Source organism: Drosophila elegans, unplaced genomic scaffold (genome assembly GCF_018152505.1).
Source record: "Drosophila elegans isolate 14027-0461.03 unplaced genomic scaffold, ASM1815250v1 contig_149, whole genome shotgun sequence".
Taxonomy (NCBI): domain Eukaryota; kingdom Metazoa; phylum Arthropoda; class Insecta; order Diptera; family Drosophilidae; genus Drosophila; species Drosophila elegans.
The window spans coordinates 6,621,490-6,647,616 of NW_024545513.1; the positions used below are offsets into that span (position 1 = coordinate 6,621,490).

General features: G+C 43.6%; 5 protein-coding genes across 5 annotated transcripts; 2 read left to right on the plus strand and 3 right to left on the minus strand.

Annotated features, from left to right (window-relative positions):
• Positions 1–415: 415 nt before the first annotated feature.
• On the minus strand, positions 416–11,166 carry LOC108141066 (ceramide synthase 6). The gene is made up of 6 exons (XM_017264226.2): positions 10,454–11,166; positions 2,420–2,540; positions 2,122–2,343; positions 1,717–2,054; positions 1,487–1,631; positions 416–807 (listed from the first exon to the last, which is right to left on the minus strand). Exons 1-6 carry the CDS (start codon positions 10,636–10,638, stop codon positions 592–594), a joined length of 1,227 nt encoding a protein of 408 aa, XP_017119715.1. The 5' UTR covers positions 10,639–11,166; the 3' UTR covers positions 416–591.
• LOC108141073 (josephin-like protein) lies at positions 4,155–5,183 on the plus strand. The gene has a single exon (XM_017264238.2). The coding sequence runs from the start codon at positions 4,294–4,296 to the stop codon at positions 4,924–4,926; it is 633 nt and encodes a 210-aa protein (XP_017119727.1). The 5' UTR covers positions 4,155–4,293; the 3' UTR covers positions 4,927–5,183.
• Positions 11,167–11,974: 808 nt separating the features above from the next.
• LOC108140978 (transcription elongation factor SPT6) lies at positions 11,975–19,502 on the plus strand. The gene is made up of 6 exons (XM_017264051.2): positions 11,975–12,135; positions 12,300–12,384; positions 12,952–13,181; positions 13,593–13,712; positions 13,773–13,924; positions 14,096–19,502. The coding sequence occupies exons 1-6, from the start codon at positions 12,097–12,099 to the stop codon at positions 19,110–19,112; spliced, it is 5,643 nt and encodes a 1,880-aa protein (XP_017119540.1). The 5' UTR covers positions 11,975–12,096; the 3' UTR covers positions 19,113–19,502.
• Positions 19,503–19,740: 238 nt separating this feature from the next.
• Positions 19,741–21,696, minus strand: LOC108140913 (cytochrome b5). The gene is made up of 4 exons (XM_017263972.2): positions 21,506–21,696; positions 21,341–21,429; positions 21,207–21,275; positions 19,741–19,951 (listed from the first exon to the last, which is right to left on the minus strand). The coding sequence occupies exons 1-4, from the start codon at positions 21,611–21,613 to the stop codon at positions 19,864–19,866; spliced, it is 354 nt and encodes a 117-aa protein (XP_017119461.1). The 5' UTR covers positions 21,614–21,696; the 3' UTR covers positions 19,741–19,863.
• Positions 21,697–22,094: 398 nt separating this feature from the next.
• Positions 22,095–24,655, minus strand: LOC108140896 (polyubiquitin-C). Its single transcript, XM_017263942.2, has 2 exons — positions 24,478–24,655; positions 22,095–24,098 (listed from the first exon to the last, which is right to left on the minus strand). Exon 2 carries the CDS (start codon positions 24,091–24,093, stop codon positions 22,261–22,263), a length of 1,833 nt encoding a protein of 610 aa, XP_017119431.2. The 5' UTR covers positions 24,094–24,098; positions 24,478–24,655; the 3' UTR covers positions 22,095–22,260.
• Positions 24,656–26,127: the final 1,472 nt, after the last annotated feature.

Consider the following 26,127-nt stretch of genomic DNA (forward strand, 5'->3'; position numbering starts at 1 on the left):
AATAGTTTTGACTACTATTCTGTTTTCTTTTTTTTACTTCTCATTTATTGAATTCTTGTCTAAGCAAATTTGGTTTAGTCCCACTGTGCTATCTTCCATTTCGTTTGGTAAAATAACTTAACTTTAGCTTTACGTTTAAATGGTTATTTTTAACGTTATTTTCTTGTTTCTTTTTTTTCTTTCTTTTTTGGTTAAGCAAGACAAACAACAACAAAAAAAGCAGTGAGGCATATATATATAAATAAATATATATAATTATTAATTAATAACGATTTACATTCAAGGTGATCGTTACGCATAAATTTTCTCGCATTTATTGAAATTTCTTTTGGTTTCCGATTTGTTGTTTTTTTTTGTTTATCTTAAAAAAAAAGAATTATATATAAAAAAATAATAATTAACATAAAAACGTTCTGAACTGGTTTGGTTTTTTGTATGTGTGTGTGTGTGTTGTGTGTGGGGGGATGTTGTGTGTTGATTTTGTTTGTTTGCTGTTGTTGTTGCTCCTGCCCCTCGGAAAATGTGCCTCTGCTACTGGTGGCTACTGGTGGCCACCGGCTACTCCGTGCCCCGTGTCACCCGCACTCCAGCCTACTTGGCCGCCGTTGCCGCCTCGGTCGCATGATTGCTGGCATTGTTGGACTTGCGCTGGGTGGCACCACCACCTGCTGCTCCTCCAGATCCTCCGGCCGAGGGCGCACCGCTGTTCGACTTGTTCTTTGAGCGCGCCGTTCCGTTGGCCAGCGCTGCATTCTCCGAACTGTCTGAGAGATCCTCACTATCACTGGAACGTATGTCACCGGACATCTGCAAAAGGATTAATTGAAAACGGGTTAGCATGGTTAACTCAACTATAATAAATATTTAGGATTTAAGTTAAATAAAGAATTCGAAATAAATATCTGTTTCAATCTTAGATGAGCGGAAGGCCATAGTTGCTATCTTTTAGTTTTAAAGCTTAAGCTAGCTTTATATAAATAAATAAATAAATGTCTGTTTGAAATGTAATGTTAAGAGATATATTGCTTAAAGAAATAGTTTTATAAGTAAACCAATTGTAGGCAAGCATAATATTAAAAAATATACAAAAATAACAAATTTCAATTGAATTTTTTTGTGGGATAACGAGTGTGCTGAGAATTTATTTTGAAAAAGACTACAAATGAAGTTGGATAAACACAAACGTTAAATTTACATACTGATATATATATATATTAATATTTATGCAAAGAAAATATATTTATTAATTTGTACATTTTTGTGATAAACCAAAAGAAATTAAAGCATACAAATTTTAAATTTTTTACATTTTTATGATAAAAGAAATGTAACATAAATAGTATTGGAGTATAACACTTAAATATACAAAGCAAAATTATTAATCATTCAGGTAATTTTTAAAATGGCTTTTCTTTTAAAAAGGATTTTAATACACTGTTAACAGGATTGGGGCTTGATAAAGCTAGATTGATGCCGGTATACTTACCAGACCCTTCTGCAGAGAGTCGACAACGATCTTGAGAATCATGTATGTCCAGATGACGTGCAGGACGAGCAGCATCAGAAGCAATGAGTTGAAGATGTAGTAGGCTGGGAACATGGGCAGAATGCGCGGTGCTTCCACCGATGAGCTGCAGGGTTGACAGGATTGTGGCATTTGGATTGGGATCAAGTCAACAACAATGGGGGTATCAGGGTGCCACTACCACCACTCACCTGTAGATGATGCGTGGATAGAAGCCCAGGCGCGTCACAATCCAGACCACAGTGAAAATGGCAAAGATGGCATCGCAGAGCTTCTGGAAGTTGGCATACTTGGTGAGCTTGGCGGCCTCCAAGAAGATGTCGCCGCAATCGTGGACGACCAGGACCAGGGAGCCGACGCGATGCAGATTGCACACCCAGCTGAGGGACATCAGCAGCAGGGTGACCATGTGGTGGATGAACATCTGCCAGAAGTCCTTGCGTTTCACATCGAAGAACTGGGTGCCAGTGAGGGACCAGTAGAAGGACATCGAAATCATGTAATACCACCAGATATCGTTGCTGATCGACTGCAAGGCATAAGGGAGATATAAACTGTAATAGCGTTCATAACAGAAATCCCTAGATAAACCATACCTGATGCGGGTAGCCGTACCAGCAGCTCTTCACATCCCAGAACCAGGGCTTGTCCCACAGCACGATCACGCCAAAGATGAAGCTGTACAGATAGTAGATACAGCGCCAGGTATTCTCGCAGAACTTCACCAGCGTCGAGGGCTTGTCCTGGGCCCTTCGTAAACGCCACCAGCGCTCAATTTGGCGCTCGCTCATATCCGTCTGCTTGGACAGCGGAGCCAGCTAGTCAAAAAAAAAAAAACAATAATCAGTCATCTATATAGTAAGATAGTGATCGATATATTCGATTTGAACTAACCCATTTGTTGTCCAATCGCGTCGATTTGGCATAGGCCGTCTCCAAAATAGGAACATTTGCCGCCTTCTTAGGTCTAGAACTACGTATGCCCAGTGATTTGCCTATTGGCGATATCCAAAAACTGCAAGTAATACAGAGATTTCGATTAGAAAGTGATATTTTTAAAAGTTTTACAACCAGATAAAGCAGTGTTTTGGCACAGGTCTTTAAAGTTTATGATAGGCAAATAAACTATGGCTATATAAAGTTGATTGCATGGTAAACTTTAACTTGTTTGGCATTAAATTGGCAATATTACTTGCATCAGAAACGTGTTTTAAGGAAGTGTTGAAATATGTAGCACTCATTTTAATTGTTTTGTTGAGGGTTACAAAATCTAGAAACTATTGTAATCTTGGCAATCGAATATTCCTATCCCTGAAACCTGACAACATATCCAATTAAAGTTCCATTGGGCTTGACAACATCGCTAATTATGCATGTACGCATGGTACACCCATGGCGGAAACGTTTCTGGATTTGTTGTTTTTGTTTTTGTTTATGATTTTATTTTATTTATATTTATTTCGTACACACACACACACACCTGTTGTTGTCGCCCCAACGTCTGGCACGTGTGAAGCATGGCAACAACTGGGGTTTGGGTTTAGGCATCTGTTTGGGATGGGGTTTTCGGATGGGTTACCCGCACGCTCACATGCATAGGTAATTAGCCCGCCCAAAACTGGACACCAGACACCAGATATCTCTTTTAGGAAGTTAATTTGCCAATGAAATCGAAAATGGCCGCCTGCCACGCCCCCAAGATTTGCAGATCCCATGGAAGGGGTGCGTTTGGAATCGCAAGTTGTTTAAAAAGTAACCCCCTCATTTGTAGGCAAGGCACATGGCGCCAAAGCCAAAGAAGAAATGCGGAAACCTCGGTCGTAGATTCTCTCTGGCCATATATAAATTACAACAATTAATTTAAATTAATGCCGAATCTAAGTTCAGTTCAAGTTCAAGTAGTACGTATGTAATTCAATTAACGCACAGGCAAGGATTTTATTGACCCGCATTCTCTGTGGGATATTGATTTACTTCATAGCGCCCCTCTAATTCGTTGACAATGCCCAGAGTTGTAGGAAATAAACCCAATATTTGGGGAGGCTTCTCAAACAAAAAGTGCGTGCTGTACTGGGCGTGTAAAAATTAATTCAAATACTCAGTTTTATCGAAAATACATACAGAGTGCGTCATTTAAAGTGACGCAGTGTTCGCTTTATTATCAGAGATAAAGGGCAAGCATAATTATAATTATAACATTTCATATGGAACATTCATAGCGCACTGCTTAAATATGGGTCAACACAAAGCCAAATGTGTGGGAGAATTTTGATTTAAATAAATGCTATTTCTATGATTTAAAGCTACAAAATCGTTTTATAATTATAATCATTTTGATGAACTGGAGCGTCTTAAAGATCTGTATTTTATTAGTTAATTAAGTTTTTAATGGTTTTGGAATAGATAGGCCTAATCACAAAGAGAATACTTAAGTTTTTGCTATAAATTGTAGCAGAAAAACCATTTAAAAAAATCTATTAAAATATGTGGATTACACATTTAAATAAATTAGCTAATATTGCATTGTAAATCCGCAAAAAATTTTTTCAAATACCAGTATCGTTATTGAAACATCGATATGCACACATCGTGCGACTGCTGAAATTTCGCAACACTATCGATGTTTGGTGCCACCCCTATTATTGTTCCATCCCTATACCTGGTCCTCGCAACTCACAAACTATAAACAATAAAAACCCAAAGCTCCCCTTTTTCTGTGGAGCTATAACCAGACACGAATCTGTCACCATACACCTGACCCGTGCCAAATGGAACCGGCTGTGGAGAATTCTCTGCGGGATTGCGGGAACAGGAACGCGCAACTGCAGGGAATCTACCACGAGCGACAGACCAGGCACTTGTGCGGTCTGCACGCCCTGAACAACCTGTTCCAGAGTCCGGGAATGTTCTCCAAGTCGGAGCTGGACGACTACTGCACCACCCTGACGCCGCGCAATTGGCTGAATCCGCACCGCTCGTGGATCGGCTGGGGCAACTACGATGTCAACGTCATTATGTACGCCCTGCAGCAGAGGAATTGCGAAGCGGTGTGGTTCGACCGCCGGCGGGATCCACACTGCCTCAATCTTAGTGCCATCTTTGGCTTCATCCTCAATGTTCCGGTGCAGATGAGCCTCGGCTACTACGTCTCACTGCCCTTCCAGATGCGCCACTGGCTGGCACTACGGCGCATCGATGGCAGGTACTACAATCTGGACTCCAAGCTGCGGGAACCCCGATCCCTGGGCTCCGAGGATGAGTTCCTCGACTTCCTGCGCAGCCAGCTGCAAATGGACCAGGATCCGGAGCTGTTCCTCATCCTGAACGAAGAGGATGACCCGGCCACAGACGGGAACGAGAAGAACCAGCAACGTTGGCTGCTCCCTCAGTTCAGGGATTAAAGTTATGGTTATGCAAATAAAGTTATAGCGGCGTGGAACGAACCATTTATCAGTTATTCATTTCTTTTAAGACATTTAACCGAAAAGTGCCCTAAAATTCATGAAATATATTTCAATTCCCCTTTTTTCACTCTTCTTAAAATGGATTTTATTTGCAAACATCTTTAAAATAATTTAAAATAGCTAAATATTAAGGAATATATAAGTTTTGATGTACACTTTAAAATCATATTAAAATGTTTTGAGTCTAAAACCAACATACTCGTGTTTATTTAAATAAATCCCTGCGTATTTATTTAGTCAAACTAACAGTAATAATATTTCAAGAATAATCGACATATAACATTGACTTTTAAACAACAAATTCATTAAAAATATGTAGTTTGTCTAACATTTTATGTGACAGTTTGTAATTTGAGTTAAGAAAGTTCGACTGTACCTCAAAGTTAATAAAGAGCTAGCTAGAAATGGTGTATCAGACATTTTAAAGATGCATTTCCCAAGCAAATGTCTAGTCAATTCATTTGAAATTAAGAACCAATCGTTTATAAAAGCAATTTGAACGGTGCATTTTTCGTAAAACGCTAGATGTTGATTATCAAATTGGTTCTGTTTCGTGCGAATAATGAATGTGTTTTGATTGAGCTGCAGCTCGATGACAGTTTGCGATAAGAACCCCACCATTTTTTGGTGTACATATTAAAATTCACTTAGGCAATGTGCAAATAACGCGCCCAAAGTGCAATGCACTGCCAATTATTCGGGTCTTATCAATCAGCACAACAACTACAATTTTGGGACGCCGCACAAGCGGTCAAGCCATATGGGAATCGTATGTACATATATATGAATATATATATATATATATAGTACATGTGTCGCCTGATATTTGTCGAATTATTCGCGCTTGTCCACGATAATACAACACGCAAGGCGGCAAAGCCGGCAATTGTGAGATTAGTGCAAGTAAGTGGCCACACCAAGCTATAGGCTACAGGCTACAGGCTATAGCTACTATATACACATACTATATATGCATCATATGTGGTCCGATTTTGGGGCCGTCGTCCGTCTGACTCATGGCCGATTGCTAGATGGAATTTAGCATAAGCGCCATTAGTCAGCGACTAATTGATCGCCCTATAATTCTAATCTTTATACCATCCTCTATTTCAATTTGTTTGATGACTAACAACTTCAGCAATCTGCGTTTTTTTTTTTACTTTAAAAGTCAATAAAAGGCTGAAATTACACTTATTATTTCGGCTAGAATATGGTAATTCTAGGAATGGGGTGTTCCCCAACGCAAATGGAAAGGAAACTAAAATATAATTGTTTCTCAAATTTGTAATCTTTTTATGAGTCGACGGATACATTCGTAATGGTGCAAATCAGTAAGCATTTATTAAAAATATTTGTATGAATGAAATTTCAAATAATTTAAGTTCACAATTTAATTTTTTTTTCTTTTGAATTGTTGAAGATTTAAAATATTTTTAGGAGACTTTTATTACATTATTTTCCAAGGCATAGAAGGGGAAACAGTTGAAATGCTGTTCAAAACTATTTTAAAGGGAAGAATGAGAGGTGCTAATTGGACATTTAACGAATTGCACTGGCTATGGCGAACCGCTACCCCGGAATTGGATTACCCACCTGACCAGGTAGTACTCCTCATGCCCATTCCCATTCTCATTCTTATTCTCACCTGGTGCGTGAAGCACGTGCGTTTCTTCATTCTTTTCTTTCTCAGTTTTTATAGCTTTTTTTTTATTTTTTTTTTTTTTTTTTCACTACCATTGGGCAATCGGCACGATAAGCAATTGGAATGACCGACCGCGTTCGCAAGTGGGGAAAACTTTTGGAAACGAGTTTACGGATCGGTTTTTTTTTTGGGTTTTTGGGATTGTTGTTCTTAGAAATTCTATTGCCAATTTGGAGTTTCTTGCGCTGATAAAGAAGGTAGAACATATGGGGGTATGTGAAAAAAGATGTAGAAATGGAGAAGCAACTCGGCAATTGCCCATTTGCCGGCGATTATGTACTTTCGTATATATGTACATTTGTATAATACACATATAGCAGCTCTGTGCGATTGCTGTGTGCATGTGAGCCATTAAAATAATTAACCTGAAATTTTATCGCACTAGAGCGCTGAGCTCGAGGGTCGCCTCTTGGCGATTACGTATCACAAAAGCTTCAGCATAAATGCGGACAAATAGTACATGCCCCACACAGCTGCGCCCAACGAAATAGCACTCATAAATCCCACTTGAACTAATTCGTAATCAGCTAGCTGAAACCAACTATATCTTTAATCTAGGAAAGTTGCGGAAAAACACAAGAAAGTTTAAGGCAATTAATTTGTGGATGACAAGTTTCAATAGATAATCTGCAATATATTACAAATATTATTATTATGATACGTTAAATTTAAATACGATTATAATATTTGTGTATGAATTGAATTTTAAAAAATCTCATGAAATTAAAAAAAATTCTTTCAAACATTACTTGACTAAGATTAGGTTTTTCGGTAGCCATTTCCGCTTTTCAATCGTTTTAGGTATGATAACAATAACAAAAAAATCGGATTCAGTTATCTTATCTGAATTGTACCAAAAAAGATAAACAGTTATTCTTCGATCAGTTTATTATGGGCAAACTTAAATGAAAAACTAACTTAAGATACTATTCATTGATCCCTAGTTGTCTGAATTGTTTTAGTAACTCTCTCTCTCTCTTTTGTTCTTTCTTTCCCCCCAACATAAACATAAACATAAACCCCAATTCAATGCACACAACATTCCGAAGTGTGTTTGTATCTGGCATAGAATAGTTGGCCATAAGGGAAGCGCCAATCGGGCCATAAAACGCTTACATATTTGGAAAAACTTCTCAAGTCCATGACTCACTGGCTGGCCAAGTGATTTTGGTCAGGCTTGCAAAAGAAAAACGGTTGACGAATAACGAATAACGAACTAAACCCCCGCAGAAAAAATAAGATAGTTACTTATCTTTATTTTAAACAAACACATAGGTTAGTTATTGTTAATCTGAAGACAATGAATGAGCAATTCAAGAAAGCTCTTCTTGGCTTGTGTTAATATCATTTTATATTAAGAGTTGGAAAGATATTAATACTAAAATCGACTATGTAGTATTAAAAGAAACCATTACATACTCTTAATGATTTTATAACCAACTTATTAGTCGACATTTGACAGATTTTACCAAAACCCTAATGCACGCTTTCAACCCCAATAAAAAAAAAAATGTAAATGACACACCTTCCGAAAACCCCCCCTAATTATAGCCCCTGTCCACGCCCCTGGTGTACCCACACACCCTCAATGGGAACAGTCATTCGAGAGTTCGGCGTAAAACAATCGAGCCACTGAGCATTGTTATCAGGTTTTATACGTAAATCTTGGCACAAATCTTATCGGGCCAGCGCTGTGGAGTGGCGGTGCTGGTATCGGAGTGGTGCTAGTGGTGCTGGTAATGCCCAAGGTGGCTCCACTATGGCCACTATGGGCTTGGGATGGGGCTATTGGGAGGGGTCTCCAATCCCAATCCCCCCTATCGACTTCGACATCGACATCGACGACTTTTGCCATTAAATGAATGTTAATAGAGAGACGCGTCCAAAAAATCCAATTCGGCCTTGAAGATCAATTCTCGTTTAAGAAGCCAAAGATGAAGAAATACAAAAACTAAAGTGGTCTGCCATGAAACCGATTTGGTTTCGTTTCATTTTCAAACGCAAATGCAAAAAAGCCACCGAAAGAGCAGAAAATGAAATGAAAACACAAGAGGTTACAGTCGGAATTCTATAAGTTGAACTTACAATGCTCTGAACTATTAAAGTTGTAGCTTTGCTCGTTTAACAAATGCACACTATTTTTATTATGTTTTTTTGGTGAGTGCATGGCAGATGTTTGGAGTTTGCACTCCACTCCGCTGGACTGTGTGTATGCAACTTATGTCAAATTAAGGGCACCAGAAACATTGCTTAAATATGAGACTTACAACTTTTTTACATGCAAATGCAACTGCACGCAATCCGCACACACGAACGGCAAACATTCACACACTCATAGGCACATACATTTTTTTTTTCGATGCCAAACGACGCGCAGGTTAATTGGCCTGAAAAGCGACCAAAATGCTCTTGGCCCACAGTGGTTTAAAAGTCAACTGAAATTTTAGTTACTTATGTGCATTTTAAACTTTGTTTTCCGAGACATTTTATTAGGAAATGATCGTTTACATTTTAAATTGAAACCATCTTCCAATATTTACAAATTAATCCTAGACCCTTAAAAGTTATCTTAGCAAATATTATATTTTTTTAAATCGGTCAAGTGTATATCTATATAACTGATCCTCAAAGTGAATAGATATTGTTAAAATGAAGACTAAGAATTCAATCAGAAATTATCCTGAATGAAAACCGAAGCTCAAATAAATATGAAAATGATTATTAAAAAAATCAACTTGATCTAATATTTATATAACAAGTGCATAAAGTGGAAGGTTTTCCCAGAAAGGGTTAGCGATAATACAAACATGAAGTAGCAAGTAGTTTTTCCCGAGAATCGATCACAATTTTAAATAAACAAACCCACCTTATCGCATCAGGATGGCAAGACAATAAATATCAGTATTGGATTTCCATAAAAAGTAACCATATTTAGTGTACTATTTATGGAACAGAAAATAATTTTAAAAGAGTTTACACTACAAGAAGAAATAAAAAAAAAACTGTACTTAAGCGAGCACATTTAAGACTTCTGAGTTTAGGCATTTACTAACAGATTTTAATAATTTAATCAATTGTATAAATATTTAAGTTTTCCTAACATATTATTTTCCCACCAGGTTTTTTAGAGCTTTTATTTCGACCGCGACTGTACGTATGTGATATTTCCGAAAAAAGGTCGTTAGCGAAATTGGCAAATTGTTTAAATATTGGCCCCACCGTAGCTCGGTTTGTTCCCATTTCCTCACTGGTGCATACATCCATAGAAATACACAAACACACCTCATGGAGACCATAAACAAATATATATGTATGTATGTTTTCCCTTTAACTAAACAATTAGCAAGAAGTAAACTGGAAGTGGAGTGGACGGGGGGGGCTGAATATTTTGTGGGAAATTCGTAGCCGGCTGACTGGAAACTGCAGCCGGCGTCGCATGGAAGGGAAAACTTAGAGTTGCAGCAGCAACAACAACTGTGCACGCGTGTGCGCCGCCTCACACACACACACACACACACACACACTCATACGCTTGCAGAATGTTGGGCGTTTCCACGTGAGGTTATGTTTGTCGAAAAAAAAAAAAACGGAAAAGGAATTATGAATAAAGTTTACTGTACATGGTGCAACAAACGTGGGCGGGAGTTCTCAATGGGAAAGAGGAAGTAAAAGGAGAGAGTGGAAATGGGGTTAAACAGAGGCGCATGGAATACAGTTGCCGGGAACGGGACTCGGAGTGGGAATCAGAATCGGGAAACTTACCGCTCAAGCGTGTAGCGGACCAGCATGACGACAGCGGCGAATGGAATGGGCCAGATGAGGTCCTTATAGTTGGCGTGCACCACATCCTGTCGCGAGCCGGGCGCAATATCCGCCCAAGTTGTGTTCGGCGGCAGCCAAATGTGCTCACTCCAGAATGCATTGCTAAACTTATTGATTAGATCCATGTTGCTGCTGGTTCTGCTTCTGCTGTTGCTGCTGCTGATTTTATTTCTCAATTGTTTTTCTCCGCTTTTTAGTTTTTCCCTGGCGTTTGTTGTCACATATATTTGTGTATATGTTTTTACTTAATATTCGCAATTGTGTGCGAGTCTCTTGCATGCGACCCTGCGTTTGTATGCGTGTTTTGTGTCTTGGAAACAGCAACACAACAACAAAAACAGGAGCACCGGTCCACACACTCTCGCACTACGCACACACACACACACCGCACACACACTGGCAAAAAACGAACCGCCGAATTGTTGTTGTCCTTAGTTAATTTTTTGACTATTTTTTTTTCACCCGTATTTTTTGCCGCTTCGAAAGGAAGAGTGAGTATGAGAGAAGACGGAAATCTGTCGGCCAAAGAAATACACTTCAGAATTTCGGGTCGAGCTGAGTGACAGACCAGAAAAACGGCCCGCTGTTCACTTAAACTTTCAGGATGGAACGAAAAAAAAATACGAATGGGCTTTGCACTAACCACTATATACTCGGTTGCTTTCGGATAGAGGTGGCGAAACATCGATGAAAACATCGATTGGTCGGGTGGTTGAGAACTACGGGGGTTGGGAACTTCGGTGGCTGGGAACTTGGATTGTTCAACAGAAATAAAAACGTTTAGATTTTAAGTATAAAAGTTATAAGGTTTAAAATGTATTGCTTCCCAGTTATTTTAACTCATAATTATTTTCATAAATACAAAAGTCCCTGCATAATCTGCGTCTCAGTTGTTTTTTCTCACCTGTATATTTTTCAACCAATTTTGTTTTTTCAATGTTTTTATTTTTATTTAACGCAAAAAGACAATCCAAAAACAGCAAAGTTTTAATTGTTTTCATATATTTTTCCGATTTTAATAAAACTTATATCGCAATACGTATTGTAATGTTAAACATAAATTAAAAATCAGCTGTATTAATTTTCATTTATTTTAATGATGGCTCTAATGGGAGCTATATATAAAGTCACAACGCTGTAAGCCTCTGACTGATATTATAATATCCTCTGCAAAGGGATAAATCTATTTAAAACTATTTTAATTGAAAAAGTGTTTCAAGAAGTGCAATAAAACACCCACAATTTTCCCATAACGATGTCAAATCAATTCAAAGAGCGCGGTATAACTTCCTTATCCGGCACTAACTTAGCACTAAGTAAATCGAATATACAATCGATTTTAAGCAAAGATCCGCTCCGCATTCAGCAAAGACTCGCCCCTTAACTATCGACTAGCTCCAATCGAACGAGTCATCGATAACTCGACGCCGCCATTGCGCACGCTAGCCAACACTGCCTCTTTGACACTTCTGCTTCTTCATCTTTGGGTTTTTTTTTATTGTGACTCTGCAAGCGACGTTTTTGGGCATTACTTTTAGTTAAATTCGTTTTTAAGCTATAGTTTAATTGTTTAATTTATTGTGATGGCCGAATTTCTGGACTCCGAGGCCGAGGAATCGGAGGTGGGTGTCTGAAAACGCCAAAATCACCGCATCTTTGCGTTGCGTTTTCTGTTTGTAGGCGCGCGTACTGTGTGTATATGTATATGTGCGGTGTGCGTTGCGAGTGTGTATATATATATTTATATTGCATTTTCCTTGACTTCCTCGCTTTTCCCATCCCGCAGGAGGAGGAAGAATTGGACGTGAACGAGCGCAAAAAGCTGAAGAAGCTGAAAGCCGCGGTCTCCGACAGCAGCGAAGAGGAAGAAGGTGAGTCTTTCCAGCCGCCGCGCGCGGACAATAACAATATGTGGTAGTGATCGCTGGGCGGGAAAGCCCCGCGTTCCCTTGGCCCATCCAAAAAAGAAAATATGTCAAAGCCAATGTTTTCTATAACTGGGCAACCCTACCGCCAACTGCACTCCTTTTGTTTACAACTTTGAGGTTATGTCTTGTGTTTTTACCGTGCTACCGTGGCCATGGAATGGTTCCAGTATGTGTGTGTGTGTGTGTGTGCGTGTGCAAGTGGAACAAGTGCGGCGAATTGGCAGAATGCGGCTTTTTCCAAAGAATTGCACTAGATCGAGATACTATGTATATCCTGGAATAATCAATGGATGGGATAGCGGATGTTAGGTGGTTTTTTTTCCAAGTAGGTTCCTTTATCCAAAAAAAAAGAATTTTCCATGTATCGATGCCTTTGTCATTTCAAAATAGTCATAGTCGATCCTAAATCTGACCGAACTAGCCCTTTAAACCAAAATGAGTTCAGGTTTATATGGTACCATTTATTTCGATTACTGATATTTTGTACTATTCTCAAACAAATTTCCGCAGACGACGAGGAGCGCCTGCGCGAGGAGCTTAAGGATCTAATCGACGACAATCCCATCGAGGAGGATGACGGCAGTGGTGATGACTCGGACACTGGGAGTGGAGGCGACACCGAAGGCGGAGGCAGCGGCAAGAAGCGCAAAAAGCACGAGGACGATGATCTGGACGATCGGCTTGAGGACGACGATTACGATCTGATCGAGGAGAACTTGGGCGTCAAAGTCGAGAGACGGGTAAGCTGTTCCCACAGCTTTAATTTTGACGTTTTATCTGAAGAGTTGGATAGCTTAAGTATTAAGTATTAAACCCAGTCCCAGTCAGAATTATGTTTAACAGTTTGGTCCAAGTCAGACAACTCCAATTAAGTTTAGGGCTTATGAATATTGTCAGTTAATGATTACGGGAGCATCCTAAATTAATCTCTACAGCATATATCACTTAATAATCTTAATTTTTGCCTTAAATCCAGAAACCTCCCAGTAAATCAGTTATTTAAGACTGTTTGAGCATATTTGAATCCCTTCAATGAATTTCCGAGGTTAAAGAAAATCTTGTTTACTGTTCTACCTTCGCAAAGCCGTAATCTCATAAAATTATACATCACCACCATAAGCACAGTGTAGTAATCACGATTTCCCTTGCAGAAGCGGTTCAAGCGCCTGCGTCGCATCCACGACAACGAGAGCGATGGCGAGGAGCAGCACGTGGACGAGGGTCTGGCACGGGAGCAGATCGCCGAGCAGCTGTTCGACGAAAACGATGAGGTAGTTACTCCTGACGAGCATGCAATCTGCATTTCCTAACCATTTGCATTAATCCTCCAGAGCGTTGAGCACCGCAGCGAGCGCAGTCCCAGAGAGGCGGACGCCTTTGACGAGGAGGACTCGGAGTCGGATGCGGATGATTTCATAGTGGACGACAACGGGCGTCCTATAGCCGAGAAGAAAAAGAAGCGTCGTCCCATCTTCACAGATGCGTAAGTTTATTTAACCGATTGGGAAACTAAATTTAAAAAAAATAGGAAGGAAACTTATTTAACTTAATAATATACCTTAATAGAATATACCTATTGTTATCGAGGGGATAATAATCATTCTTTAAATACACAGTTTATAAACTTGATACATTTACTTAATCCAAACTACAGATCGCTGCAAGAGGGCCAGGACATCTTTGGCGTGGACTTTGACTACGACGACTTCTCAAAGTACGAGGAGGACGAGTACGAGGATGACTCCGAGGGCGATGAGTATGACGAGGAGCTGGGCGCCGGCGATGATATGCGCGTCAAGAAGAAGAAGGCGCTCAAAAAGAAGGTGGCCAAGAAGACCATCTTCGACATTTACGAGCCGAGCGAACTGAAGCGTGGTCACTTCACCGACATGGACAATGAGATCCGCAAGACGGACATACCGGAGCGCATGCAGCTGCGCCAGGTGCCCGTGACCCCGGTGCCCGAGGGATCCCACGAGCTGGACCTCGAGGCCGATTGGATCTACAAGTTTGCCTTCTGCAAGCCAACCGTTTCCGAGCAGGAGAAGGCCGAGAATCGCGAGAAGTTGCGCAAACCGCCGACGACCGTGAACAAGATCAAACAGACGCTGGAGTTCATACGCAACCAGCAGCTGGAGGTGCCCTTCATAGCCTTCTATCGCAAGGAGTACGTGAAGCCGGAGCTAAACATCGACGACCTGTGGAAGGTGTACTACTTTGACGAGCGCTGGTGCCAGCTAAACGAACGGAAGCGCAAGCTAAAGGTGCTCTTCGAGAAGATGCGTCAGTTCCAGCTGGACACGCTGTGCGCCGACCCGGACAAACCCATACCGGACGACGTGCGTCTGATGCTGGACAGCGATTTCGAGCGCCTGGCCGATGTGCAGTCCATGGAGGAGCTGAAGGACGTCCACATGTACTTCCTGCTCAACTATTCGCACGAGCTGCCGCGCATGCAGGCCGAGCAGCGGCGCAAGGTGATCCAGGAGCGACGGGAGGCCAAGGCGCGTCGCCAGGCGGCCGCCGCCGAGAACGGCGAGGATGCGGCCGAGGGTGCGGCGATAGTGATCCCCGAACCGGAGGACGATGACGATCCGGAACTGATCGATGATCAGCTGAAACAGGCGCCCAACAGCAGTCCCTATGCGGTGTTCCGCAAGGCGGGCATCTGTGGCTTTGCCAAGCACTTTGGTCTCACGCCCGAGCAGTTTGCCGAGAACCTGCGCGACAATTACCAGCGCAACGAGGTCACCCAGGAGAGCCTGGGGCCCACGGAGCTGGCCAAGCAGTATCTGTCGCCGCGCTTCATGACCACCGACGAGGTGCTGCACGCGGCCAAGTATGTGGTGGCCCGTCAGCTGGCCCAGGAGCCCCTGCTGCGCAAGACCATGCGCGAGGTGTACTTCGACCGGGCCAGACTCAATATACGGCCCACCAAGAACGGCATGGTGCTGATCGACGAGAACTCACCGGTGTACTCGATGAAGTACGTGTCCAAGAAGCCGGTGGGCGATCTCTTTGGCGACCAGTTCATCAAGCTGATGATGGCCGAGGAGGAGAAACTGCTGGAGATCACGTTCCTCGAGGAGTTCGAGGGCAATGCGAACGCCAACGGACCGCCGGGCGACTATGTGGAGGAGTCGAAGGCCCTCTACCACCTGGATCAGTTCTCCAAGCATGTGCTGGAGTGGAATGCACTGCGAGCGGATTGCGTGAAGCTGGCGCTGCAGAAATGGGTCATTCCGGATCTGATCAAGGAGCTGCGCTCCACGCTGCACGAGGAGGCGCAACAGTTCGTGCTGCGCTCCTGCACCGGCAAGCTGTACAAGTGGCTGAAGGTGGCGCCCTACAAGCCGGAACTGCCCACCGACTACGGCTACGAGGAGTGGAGCACGCTGCGTGGCATCCGGGTGCTGGGCCTGGCCTACGATCCCGACCAGTCGGTGGCCGCCTTCTGTGCGGTGACCACCGTGGAGGGCGACATCTCCGACTACCTGCGCCTGCCGAACATCCTGCGGCGCAAGAACTCGCACAACGTCGAGGAGAAGGCACAGAAGCTGGCCGATCTGCGCAAGCTGAGCGACTTCATCAAGATGAAGAAGCCGCACATTGTGGTCATTGGGGCGGAGTCGCGCGACGCCCAGAACATTCAGACGGACATCAAGGAGATACTCAAGGAACTGGAGACGTCCGAGCAGTTTCCGCCCATCGAGGTGGAGATCATCGACAACGAGCTGGCCAAGATCTATGCCAACTCGAAGAAGGGCGAGTCGGACTTCAAGGAGTACCCCGCCCTGCTGAAACAGGCCGTCTCGCTGGCCCGCAAGATGCAGGATCCGCTGGTGGAGTACTCGCAGCTGTGCGATGCGGACGACGAGATACTCTGCCTGCGCTACCATCCGCTGCAGGAGCGTGTGCCGCGCGACCAGCTGCTGGAGCAGCTCAGCCTGCAGTTCATCAACCGCACCAGCGAGGTGGGCCTCGACATCAACCTGATGGTGCAGAACTCGCGCACCGTCAACCTGCTGCAGTACACCTGCGGCCTGGGTCCGCGCAAGGGCCAGGCCCTGCTGAAGCTGCTCAAGCAGAGCAACCAGCGGCTGGAGAACCGCACCCAGCTGGTCACCGTGTGCCATCTGGGGCCCAAGGTCTTCATCAACTGCAGCGGCTTCATCAAGATCGACACCTCCTCGCTGGGCGACAGCACGGAGGCGTATGTGGAGGTGCTGGACGGTTCGCGTGTCCATCCGGAGACGTACGAGTGGGCCCGCAAGATGGCCATCGATGCCATGGAGTACGACGACGAGGAGACCAATCCGGCCGGCGCTCTCGAGGAGATTTTGGAGTCGCCCGAACGCCTCAAGGATCTCGATCTGGACGCGTTTGCCGTGGAGCTGGAGCGTCAGGGTTTCGGCAGCAAGAGCATCACACTGTACGACATCCGGAACGAGTTAAGTTGCCTATACAAGGATTACCGCTCGCCGTATGCCAAGCCCAGTGCCGAGGAGCTCTTCGATATGCTGACCAAGGAGACGCCCGACTCGTTCTACGTGGGCAAGTGCGTGACGGCCATGGTGACCGGGTTCACCTATCGCCGGCCGCAGGGCGAGCAGCTGGACAATGCGAATCCCGTGCGCATCGAGTCCAGCGATAGCTGGCAGTGTCCCTTCTGCCACAAGGATGACTTCCCGGAGCTGTCCGAGGTGTGGAACCACTTCGATGCCAATGCCTGTCCCGGCCAGGCTTCGGGTGTGCGGGTGCGGCTGGAGAACGGCCTGCCCGGCTTCATACACATCAAGAATCTGTCGGACAAGCAGGTGCGCAATCCGGAGGAGCGCGTACGCGTCTCCCAGATGATCCATGTGCGGATCATCAAGATCGACATCGATCGCTTCTCGGTGGACTGCTCCTCGAAGACGGCCGACCTGAAGGACGTGAACAACGAGTGGCGGCCGCGTCGCGACAACTTCTATGACTTTGTGACCGAGGAGCTGGACAACCGCAAGGCCAGCGATGCCAAGGAGAAGGCGCTCAAGCGCAAGACCTACGCCCGTCGCGTCATCGCCCATCCGAGCTTCTTCAACAAGTCGTACGCGGAGGTGGTGGCCATGCTGGCGAGCGCCGACCAGGGCGAGGTGGCCCTGCGGCCGAGCAGCAAGTCCAAGGACCATCTGACGGCCACGTGGAAGGTCGCCGACGACATCTTCCAGCACATCGATGTGCGCGAGGAGGGCAAGGAGAACGACTACAGTCTGGGCCGCAGCCTGTGGATCGGCACCGAGGAGTTCGAGGACCTGGACGAGATCATCGCCCGCCACATCACGCCCATGGCCCTGGCTGCCCGCGAACTGATCCAGTACAAGTACTACAAGCCGAATGCGACACCCGATAATGCGAACGAGCGCGATTTCATGGAGCACGTGCTGCGCGACGAGAAGACCAAGGATCCCAAGAAGATACACTACTTCTTTACCGCCTCGAAGAGCATGCCGGGCAAGTTCCTGCTCTCCTATCTGCCCAAGACGAAGGTGCGCCACGAGTATGTGACGGTGATGCCCGAGGGCTATCGCTTCCGCGGCCAAATCTTCGATTCGGTCAACAGTCTGTTGCGCTGGTTCAAGGAGCACTGGCTGGAGCCGCCCGCCTCGCCGGCCATGGCCTCCTCGTCGGTGTCCAATTCGACGCCGCTGCATTCGATGCGACCGCCGCCGTTGGCCTCGTCCTCGTCATCCGTACAATCGTCGCTGGGCTCCCAGGCGCCGTACAGCATCACGGGCAGTGTGGGCGGTGGAACGCCCAGGAGCGGCATCAGCAGTTCCGGCGGCGGCGGCGGTGGTGGCAGCTCCAGCGCCTACTCCGTAACGCATTCCATTGTCGGCTACAGTTCCACATCCGGCGGCTCGTCGTCGGCGGCGGCTGCTGCTGCAGCGGCTGCTGCCTCGCACTACGGCAGCTCGTCGACGCCCTCGTTTGGGGCCATCATCAATACGCCGTACACGCCCAGTGGCCAGACTCCGTTCATGACGCCCTACACGCCGCATGCCTCGCAAACGCCACGCTACGGTCACAATGTGCCCAGTCCTAGCAGCCAATCTTCGAGCAGTCAGCGCCATCACTACGGCAGCAGTTCCGGCACGGGCAGCACGCCCAGATACTATGACATGGGAGGAGGTGGCGCTGGTGGCGGCGGCGGTTCCAATGCCTATAACATGGGTGGTGGTGGTGGTGGTGGCAACATACCGCCACATCACCAGCAACGTGCCAAAGAGAACCTCGACTGGCAGCTGGCCAACGATGCCTGGGCAAGAAGAAGGCCGCCACCGCAGCAGCAGCAACAGTCGCATCATGCCCACCAGCAGCAGCAGCAACAGCATCATCACCATCATCCCCAGCAGCAACAACAGATGGGAATGGGCATGGGCATGGGTATGGGCATGGGAATGGGCATGGGACCCGGAGGAGGAGGAGGAGGAGGCTATGGATCAACGCCTGGCAATGACTACAACAGCGGCGGCAGCGGCGGAGGAGGAGGAGGAGCTGGACACAATCGGGGAATGGGCATGAACCAGGCCATGTCATCGAAGGCCTCTGTGCGCAGCACGCCACGCACCAACACCTCACCCCACTCCATGAATCTGGGCGATGCCACGCCCCTCTACGACGAGAACTAACAACAGATACAAATACAAATAACAAACAAGAAACAAGCGCAGCTGGCGGAGAAGCAGTTGCATTAATCTTAGAAAGTTGCAGTGCGCTTTGGCATTGATCCTCAACGATATTTAAGTTTAAGAACAAGTCGATAACTGATTCGCGGTACACGCATATATATATATATATATAGATATATATACACCCTACACCTACATATAATCGAAGATCGGGGGACGCCGGCCGATGGCGTTATCCGAGGGACAAAATCGGTTGGCCAGCAGAGCCAAAATGGGGAGAAGGAGAAAGAAGGAGAAAGAGAAGGAGGAGCAAGGTTGGCAGGAACAGAGCAATCAGGTTTGTGACGACGGAAGGACGAAAAATAAATTTGAAGTTTTTCTGACCAGAAATGCGATTTATGTGTGTTCTTATTTTGCGGGGGATACAATAATGTGCTATTATAGACATTTTGACTTGATTTTGTATTTAGTTAATATATTTTTTTTTTAACAAACAGCTTTAAAAAAAAAAACAAAACAGAATGCCATTGATGTGCTCTTATTTTGCGGGGATCCAATGGAATATGATTTCAATGTAATTATGGTCCTAAAGAAACCCTTTTATCTCTTAATTAAAAACGCATACATATTTTTTTAAGCAATTTGTACATTTTATTTCGTATCAAATGTTTGGAAAATGTTCTTCTGTGTTGGAAAAAATCTCTGGAATCACGGAATGAAGCGGCTTTTCTCAGGTCCTCTTGGCTGCGGACTAATTCCTGGCTACTCCACGACGGATCACATAGACCAGCGTGATGCCGATGAAGGCGGCGCCCAGGGCCAATGCGATGTGGCGGCAGCTATTTCAGGGGATATATAGACAGTATATTGGTGAAAATCAAACATGAAAATGGGTAAAACAAAAGACATCCGGACTATTTTCCATCAACCAAACTAAGGACACTTTTGTTAATTAGCGGGTTTACAGGTTTTAAAGGGGTTAATTTAGGATGCAGCATTGCTTGGGGGCAGCGGCGGGATCATCGCTCGCTCCAGTGGGCGTGGCACTATAGTGGGCGGATGCACAAAACCAAGAAGATCAAAATAAAAACGCAAATCAAAGTAGAAACTATTCGAAAAAGGTGTAAAATATCAGCATGCAATGCTTTTTTCGTGCTCTAGTTAAATATTAATTATGTTTACTAATATTTAAAGGTGCTCTGATTAAATATGGATTATATTTACTAATATTTACAGGTAAGTCGGGACTTACAAATCCAATTAGCTTTTGTAGAATCTTACTTTCGTGCTTGAGAACGACTTAAATCTTGGGAAAAAGTAGGCAGTTTGTTAAAAATACAAATATTATACAAGCAATAATTTTAAAAAATCTAATGATTAAAGGAAATATCAACTAAAATAAGTGATCAATGTTGTTCATCTTTGGTCAACAGAAGTGGTAAGTTTTTGTGTTATATTTCTACATAAGAAATTAGTTTTGTTACTTAGGTATTTGCAATTAAAAAATGAATAATTACTAAGTTTAATTGTGGATTTCTAAAAAAAAAAGGCAAAAAGGTTTTGTATATTAGACGGTATAAAAGTTATTTTAAAAATGACGTCATAGTTCATGTACAAAAACTGTTAGCTGTTGTGATTACAAATTTAACAATATTACGAAAAGGTTTAGGAAAGGAGGACAAATGTAGGAAAACATTCAGGACTCTTCAAGCGTAACACTTTGGGGGCTTCAAGCCAATTAATGGATTACATAACAGTTGGCTAATTGTTCAATGCTTAATGGACAATTGATTACAGCCTAAAATGACCAAATGCCCAAACTCATGCAAAAACCGGTTTCGGTCGAAAAAACAAACAAAACAAAAAAAACTACATGCATTAGCAAAGTGGAATGATTTCAGGGCAACGATGAAATGGCTTATCAGGAATACATGTTTTCCCTGGAGATAATGAGATCAGTCCATGGCAGAGCAAGGCAATCCCCTGGCTTTCTTTATTTAGAGATTGTGGGTGTTTAGCCGTCATGGATGGATGGGATGAATTGGACTGGTTGCTGGCGGTTTACATGCAAATGGTGCCTTCTGGTGACCTCACCTTATGGGACTTTTCTTAGGGATATCGGCAGCAGCTAGGTCACCAATATAGTACTTCTTCAGCATCTCCCTAAGAAGGGCAAGAAAAGAAGTTAGAAAACTAGGGGAACTAGGGGAAAAACCATATTTTCCGACCTCGCCTCCGAACTGTGACCCACATCGTTGAAATCTTTGGTGGCATCGCGACCTGCCACCTCCACGAGGGATTCCTCGCCACCGGGATGCTGGAATTGCAATGGATATGGATTTAATTGGATGTTATTGCCCATGGATCCCCAAAACTGAATCTCAGCGACTTGCCTCGAGCCGGAACTTGGTCACATCGTACACCTTGTTGTTGATGACCACCCACAGATCCGTGGCCTGGTTGTGCTGCTTGATGGTGGCCAAAGGGATTTCCTTGCTCATTTTTGATTTCCTGCTCTCAAATTCTAACTGCGAACCTGTTGTTTCTCGGATTTTCAGCTGACTTTTTCGGTGTGGCCGGCTCCACCGTTCAAATATGCCAGCAGGCTCCACAAAATATACTAACTCATGTACCTTATAATTGGTTATGTACCTAGTTTACAAATTTAATCCACAAATTTAATATTTAAATGATGGGAACCATCTGCTTGTTTATATATTTAAACAAAATTTGAATTGTTTTTTTTTAGGATACAATAATTAATATTTAGAAAACAATATTCAATTGATTTAAAATTATGTTCGTTTCCAGTTCACGCAATACAAAACAATTATTGTACCTTTAATTTAAAAAAAAACAGGAACGTTAAAGAGCTCAAGTTTGAAACTACGTCTGTATTTGCTTATTAAACTTGATTATCAGTATTTGCCCGATGTATCCGAAATAAAACCATCCCAAAGCCAAGAATACTAGCAAAACAAATTATTTTTGAACACACAAATTGAAAATTTATTTTTGTAATACCAATATTTGTTGTGATTAGACTTGTTGCTTATCATTGAAGCCAATTAACTAAAATTTATAATGAATACTTGTCTTACGCCTTGGCAAGATCAATTTTATGAGATTACAATTGTGCTGAGAAAATCTAGAGAGCGCCACCACGCAGACGCAGGACCAAATGCAAAGTGGACTCCTTCTGGATGTTGTAGTCGGACAGAGTGCGTCCATCCTCCAGCTGCTTTCCGGCGAAGATCAAACGCTGCTGATCTGGGGGGATTCCTTCCTTGTCCTGGATCTTGGCCTTCACATTCTCGATGGTATCGGAAGGCTCGACCTCCAAAGTGATGGTCTTGCCTGTGAGAGTCTTGACAAAGATCTGCATGCCTCCACGCAGACGCAGAACCAAATGCAAAGTGGACTCCTTTTGGATGTTGTAGTCGGACAGAGTGCGTCCATCCTCCAGCTGCTTTCCGGCGAAAATCAAACGCTGCTGATCTGGGGGGATTCCCTCCTTGTCCTGGATCTTGGCCTTCACGTTCTCGATGGTATCGGAAGGCTCAACCTCCAAAGTGATGGTCTTGCCGGTCAAAGTCTTAACGAAGATCTGCATGCCTCCACGGAGACGGAGCACCAAATGCAAAGTGGACTCCTTCTGGATGTTATAATCGGACAAAGTACGTCCGTCCTCCAGCTGCTTTCCGGCGAAAATCAAACGCTGCTGATCTGGGGGAATTCCCTCCTTGTCCTGGATCTTGGCCTTCACATTCTCGATGGTATCGGAAGGCTCAACCTCCAAAGTGATGGTCTTGCCGGTCAAAGTCTTAACGAAGATCTGCATGCCTCCACGGAGACGGAGCACCAAGTGGAGAGTGGACTCCTTCTGGATGTTATAATCGGACAGGGTTCGTCCATCTTCCAACTGCTTTCCGGCAAAAATCAAACGCTGCTGGTCTGGGGGAATGCCCTCCTTGTCCTGGATTTTGGCCTTAACGTTTTCAATAGTGTCGGATGGCTCGACTTCTAGGGTAATGGTTTTGCCAGTGAGAGTCTTCACGAAAATCTGCATGCCACCACGCAGACGCAGGACCAAGTGAAGGGTAGATTCCTTCTGGATGTTGTAGTCAGACAGGGTGCGTCCGTCCTCCAGTTGCTTTCCGGCGAAAATCAAACGCTGCTGGTCTGGGGGGATTCCTTCCTTGTCCTGGATCTTGGCCTTCACATTCTCGATGGTATCGGAAGGCTCAACCTCCAAAGTGATGGTCTTGCCGGTCAATGTCTTAACGAAGATCTGCATGCCTCCACGGAGACGGAGCACCAAATGCAAAGTGGACTCCTTCTGGATGTTGTAGTCGGACAAGGTGCGTCCATCTTCCAGCTGCTTTCCGGCGAAGATCAAACGCTGCTGATCTGGGGGGATTCCCTCCTTGTCCTGGATCTTGGCCTTCACGTTCTCGATGGTATCGGAAGGCTCGACCTCCAAAGTGATGGTCTTGCCTGTGAGGGTCTTGACAAAGATCTGCATGCCTCCACGCAGACGGAGCACCAAATGCAAAGTGGACTCCTTCTGGATGTTATAATCGGACAAAGTACGTCCGTCCTCCAGCTGCTTTCCGGCGAAGATCAAACGCTGCTGATCTGGGGGGATTCCTTCCTTGTCCTGGATCTTGGCCTTCACATTCTCAATGGTATCGGAAGGCTCAACCTCCAAGGTGATGGTCTTGCCAGTCAGAGTCTTCACGAAGATCTGCATGCCTCCACGAAGACGCAGGACCAAGTGAAGGGTCGATTCCTTCTGGATGTTATAATCGGACAAAGTACGTCCGTCCTCCAGCTGCTTTCCGGCGAAAATCAAACGCTGCTGATCTGGGGGAATTCCCTCCTTGTCCTGGATCTTGGCCTTCACATTCTCGATGGTATCGGAAGGCTCAACCTCCAAAGTGATGGTCTTGCCAGTCAAAGTCTTCACGAAAATTTGCATATTGGCTGTTTTCGAAGAAAATATAAAAAAAATATCTGATTTAGATATTGAAAGTCAAAGGAAAGTGCGCAATTACTTTCTGCGTAGTGACCCAATTCCCGTGACCCAGAATTTTTTTTTTGTTTGTAGCATATACACACTTTCAATTGGGTTTTTCCCCCACAATGTTTTCACAACTTAAATAATTTCGCAATGAATAGGCAAATTTGCTATTAGTGACTAATAACTCTCCAATTTGAAAGAAAAAAAATTGACCCCTGGAACTGCATACACATCTTACACCATTTTCTTTTTTCTTTTTTGCTGCACTTTTCTTGCTGCGTCGCCATTTTGGCTGCAATAAGGAAAGACAACTAAATTCGATTTAATTTTCACTCAACTCACCTTATTTTCTTGTATCGCACAATAAAAACGTAATTACTTTCTTAGGTGTTTTTTTTTTTGTTTTTTTGGTTCTGCACTTTTTGAATTAATACTTTTCTATGTTCAAAAACTTGCTTTTTTTCTCTTGCTTCTGCTTTGCACGTCCACTCTCTACTATTTTCTCACTGCTTTTGCCAGTTTTTCCACTGGCAACTCGTATTTATAGGCGGCCTGACTGGAACGTCGATGCCTGCTCTCTCGCTCACTCTCGGGCAATAGTTCGGGTTGATTTGCTTTGTTTAGCACTTAATGAGGCTAAATCCTTTGTCTAATTAATAGAGACTAGGAGTTTACATGGACAAAAACATCTAACAGATGGAGGTCTCTTATTTGTCGAGCTGCAATATGCAAAATTAGACATTGAAAACTAAATGCGTATTGCAATAGCGCAGTGCATTTATCTCGCTCGCTCTAATAGTGGGGTTAGCCGAGGTATCGATAATTTCTCTTACTCATTTTTCAGCACTGGTCGCAGCTGTTTGGGTTTTGTGTGTGTATGCGTGTTCTAGCTGGGGAAGGTATGTAAAAATGTATGTTCATATGTATGCATGGACATCTTGTGACGTTCTTTGTTTGGCGAGTTAAACGACCTTATTTGTTTTGACGCCACCGGGAGATTTGTCTTCGCTTTGGTCAACAGCCTTTAGACAAGAGACCCCCACACACGCTCAATTATTGAGGCAGACATCCCATTTTCCCATCCGTACATTCATACATATACATATTCACCTGCATACTAGTCTGCGTACAAACCTACATATGCACTTGTGACTAACTGCATCTGGAAAGTTCCTGGAATATATATGGCTGATGAAATCTGATGTATACTGATGTCAGCAGATTAACCCTTGATGTAGCCCCGTAAAATATTTAACAAACTTTAAAATTTTAATTTGTTTTCAATGTTTGGAAAGGGTGTTATTCCTTGAATATACATTTTGGGTTATTTAAATACGAACATCTAGATTTTTTAATTACTTAAAAGAATTCAAAAAAGTTAGTTATTTTAAAAAAATGCTGTTTGCAATAAAGTGTGTTTATAAAATTGTATTATAACTGATTTTGATTTATATCTAGAATATTAATCTTTATCTAGAATGTTTTCTACAGATGAGCAACTGACCAAACCAGTCTTTATAATAAAACAATCGACTCAAATACCATTGAAATAAAAAAAGTATAAATATACAAAGTCATGAAAATGACTCATGGGACATTTTCACATAACCAACCCTCGAATCTAATACAGAAAAGACCTATACTCATCAAAATACATACACAGGGGTTGTTTACTTTAAAATTTTATTAAACAAATTTAAAAATACTGATGAACAATCTTAATAGAAATTGTAAAATATTTTTCGAAAAAAAGTATTTAAAATTTAGCATATATAAATTTAGCAACATATAATTTCCATAAGTTTTTTAAAGACAACAGTATTCTAAAAAAAGAACTTATAGAAATTTTTATTAATCAAATATAACTTTTTTGGTTTTTTAAATAATTTATAAATATTAGCTTATTTATAAACTTTTCCTCTACATAAGCTGTGTGTTAACCTTTCTGTGAACTAAAAAGCCCTGCCCCTAAAACAAATAAAAATGTCCACA

What these genes read in the sequence shown, in the direction of transcription:
- LOC108140896 (XM_017263942.2), bottom strand. Translation starts at nt 24,093, where the DNA reads ATGCAAATTTTCGTGAAGACTTTGACTGGCAAGACCATCACTTTGGAG.
- LOC108140913 (XM_017263972.2), bottom strand. Translation starts at nt 21,613, where the DNA reads ATGAGCAAGGAAATCCCTTTGGCCACCATCAAGCAGCACAACCAGGCC. An exon ending in TGACCAAGTTCCGGCTCGAG is followed by an intron (nt 21,430 to 21,505) that starts GCAAGTCGCTGA and finishes TTGCAATTCCAG; the next exon opens with CATCCCGGTGGCGAGGAATC. An exon ending in GGTCACAGTTCGGAGGCGAG is followed by an intron (nt 21,276 to 21,340) that starts GTCGGAAAATAT and finishes TGCCCTTCTTAG; the next exon opens with GGAGATGCTGAAGAAGTACT.
- LOC108140978 (XM_017264051.2), top strand. Translation starts at nt 12,097, where the DNA reads ATGGCCGAATTTCTGGACTCCGAGGCCGAGGAATCGGAG. An exon ending in TGTTCGACGAAAACGATGAG is followed by an intron (nt 13,713 to 13,772) that starts GTAGTTACTCCT and finishes TTAATCCTCCAG; the next exon opens with AGCGTTGAGCACCGCAGCGA. An exon ending in CGTCCCATCTTCACAGATGC is followed by an intron (nt 13,925 to 14,095) that starts GTAAGTTTATTT and finishes TCCAAACTACAG; the next exon opens with ATCGCTGCAAGAGGGCCAGG.
- LOC108141073 (XM_017264238.2), top strand. Translation starts at nt 4,294, where the DNA reads ATGGAACCGGCTGTGGAGAATTCTCTGCGGGATTGCGGGAACAGGAAC.
- LOC108141066 (XM_017264226.2), bottom strand. Translation starts at nt 10,638, where the DNA reads ATGGATCTAATCAATAAGTTTAGCAATGCATTCTGGAGTGAGCACATT. An exon ending in TATCCACGCATCATCTACAG is followed by an intron (nt 1,632 to 1,716) that starts GTGAGTGGTGGT and finishes TCAACCCTGCAG; the next exon opens with CTCATCGGTGGAAGCACCGC. An exon ending in ACTCTCTGCAGAAGGGTCTG is followed by an intron (nt 808 to 1,486) that starts GTAAGTATACCG and finishes ATCCTTTTGCAG; the next exon opens with ATGTCCGGTGACATACGTTC.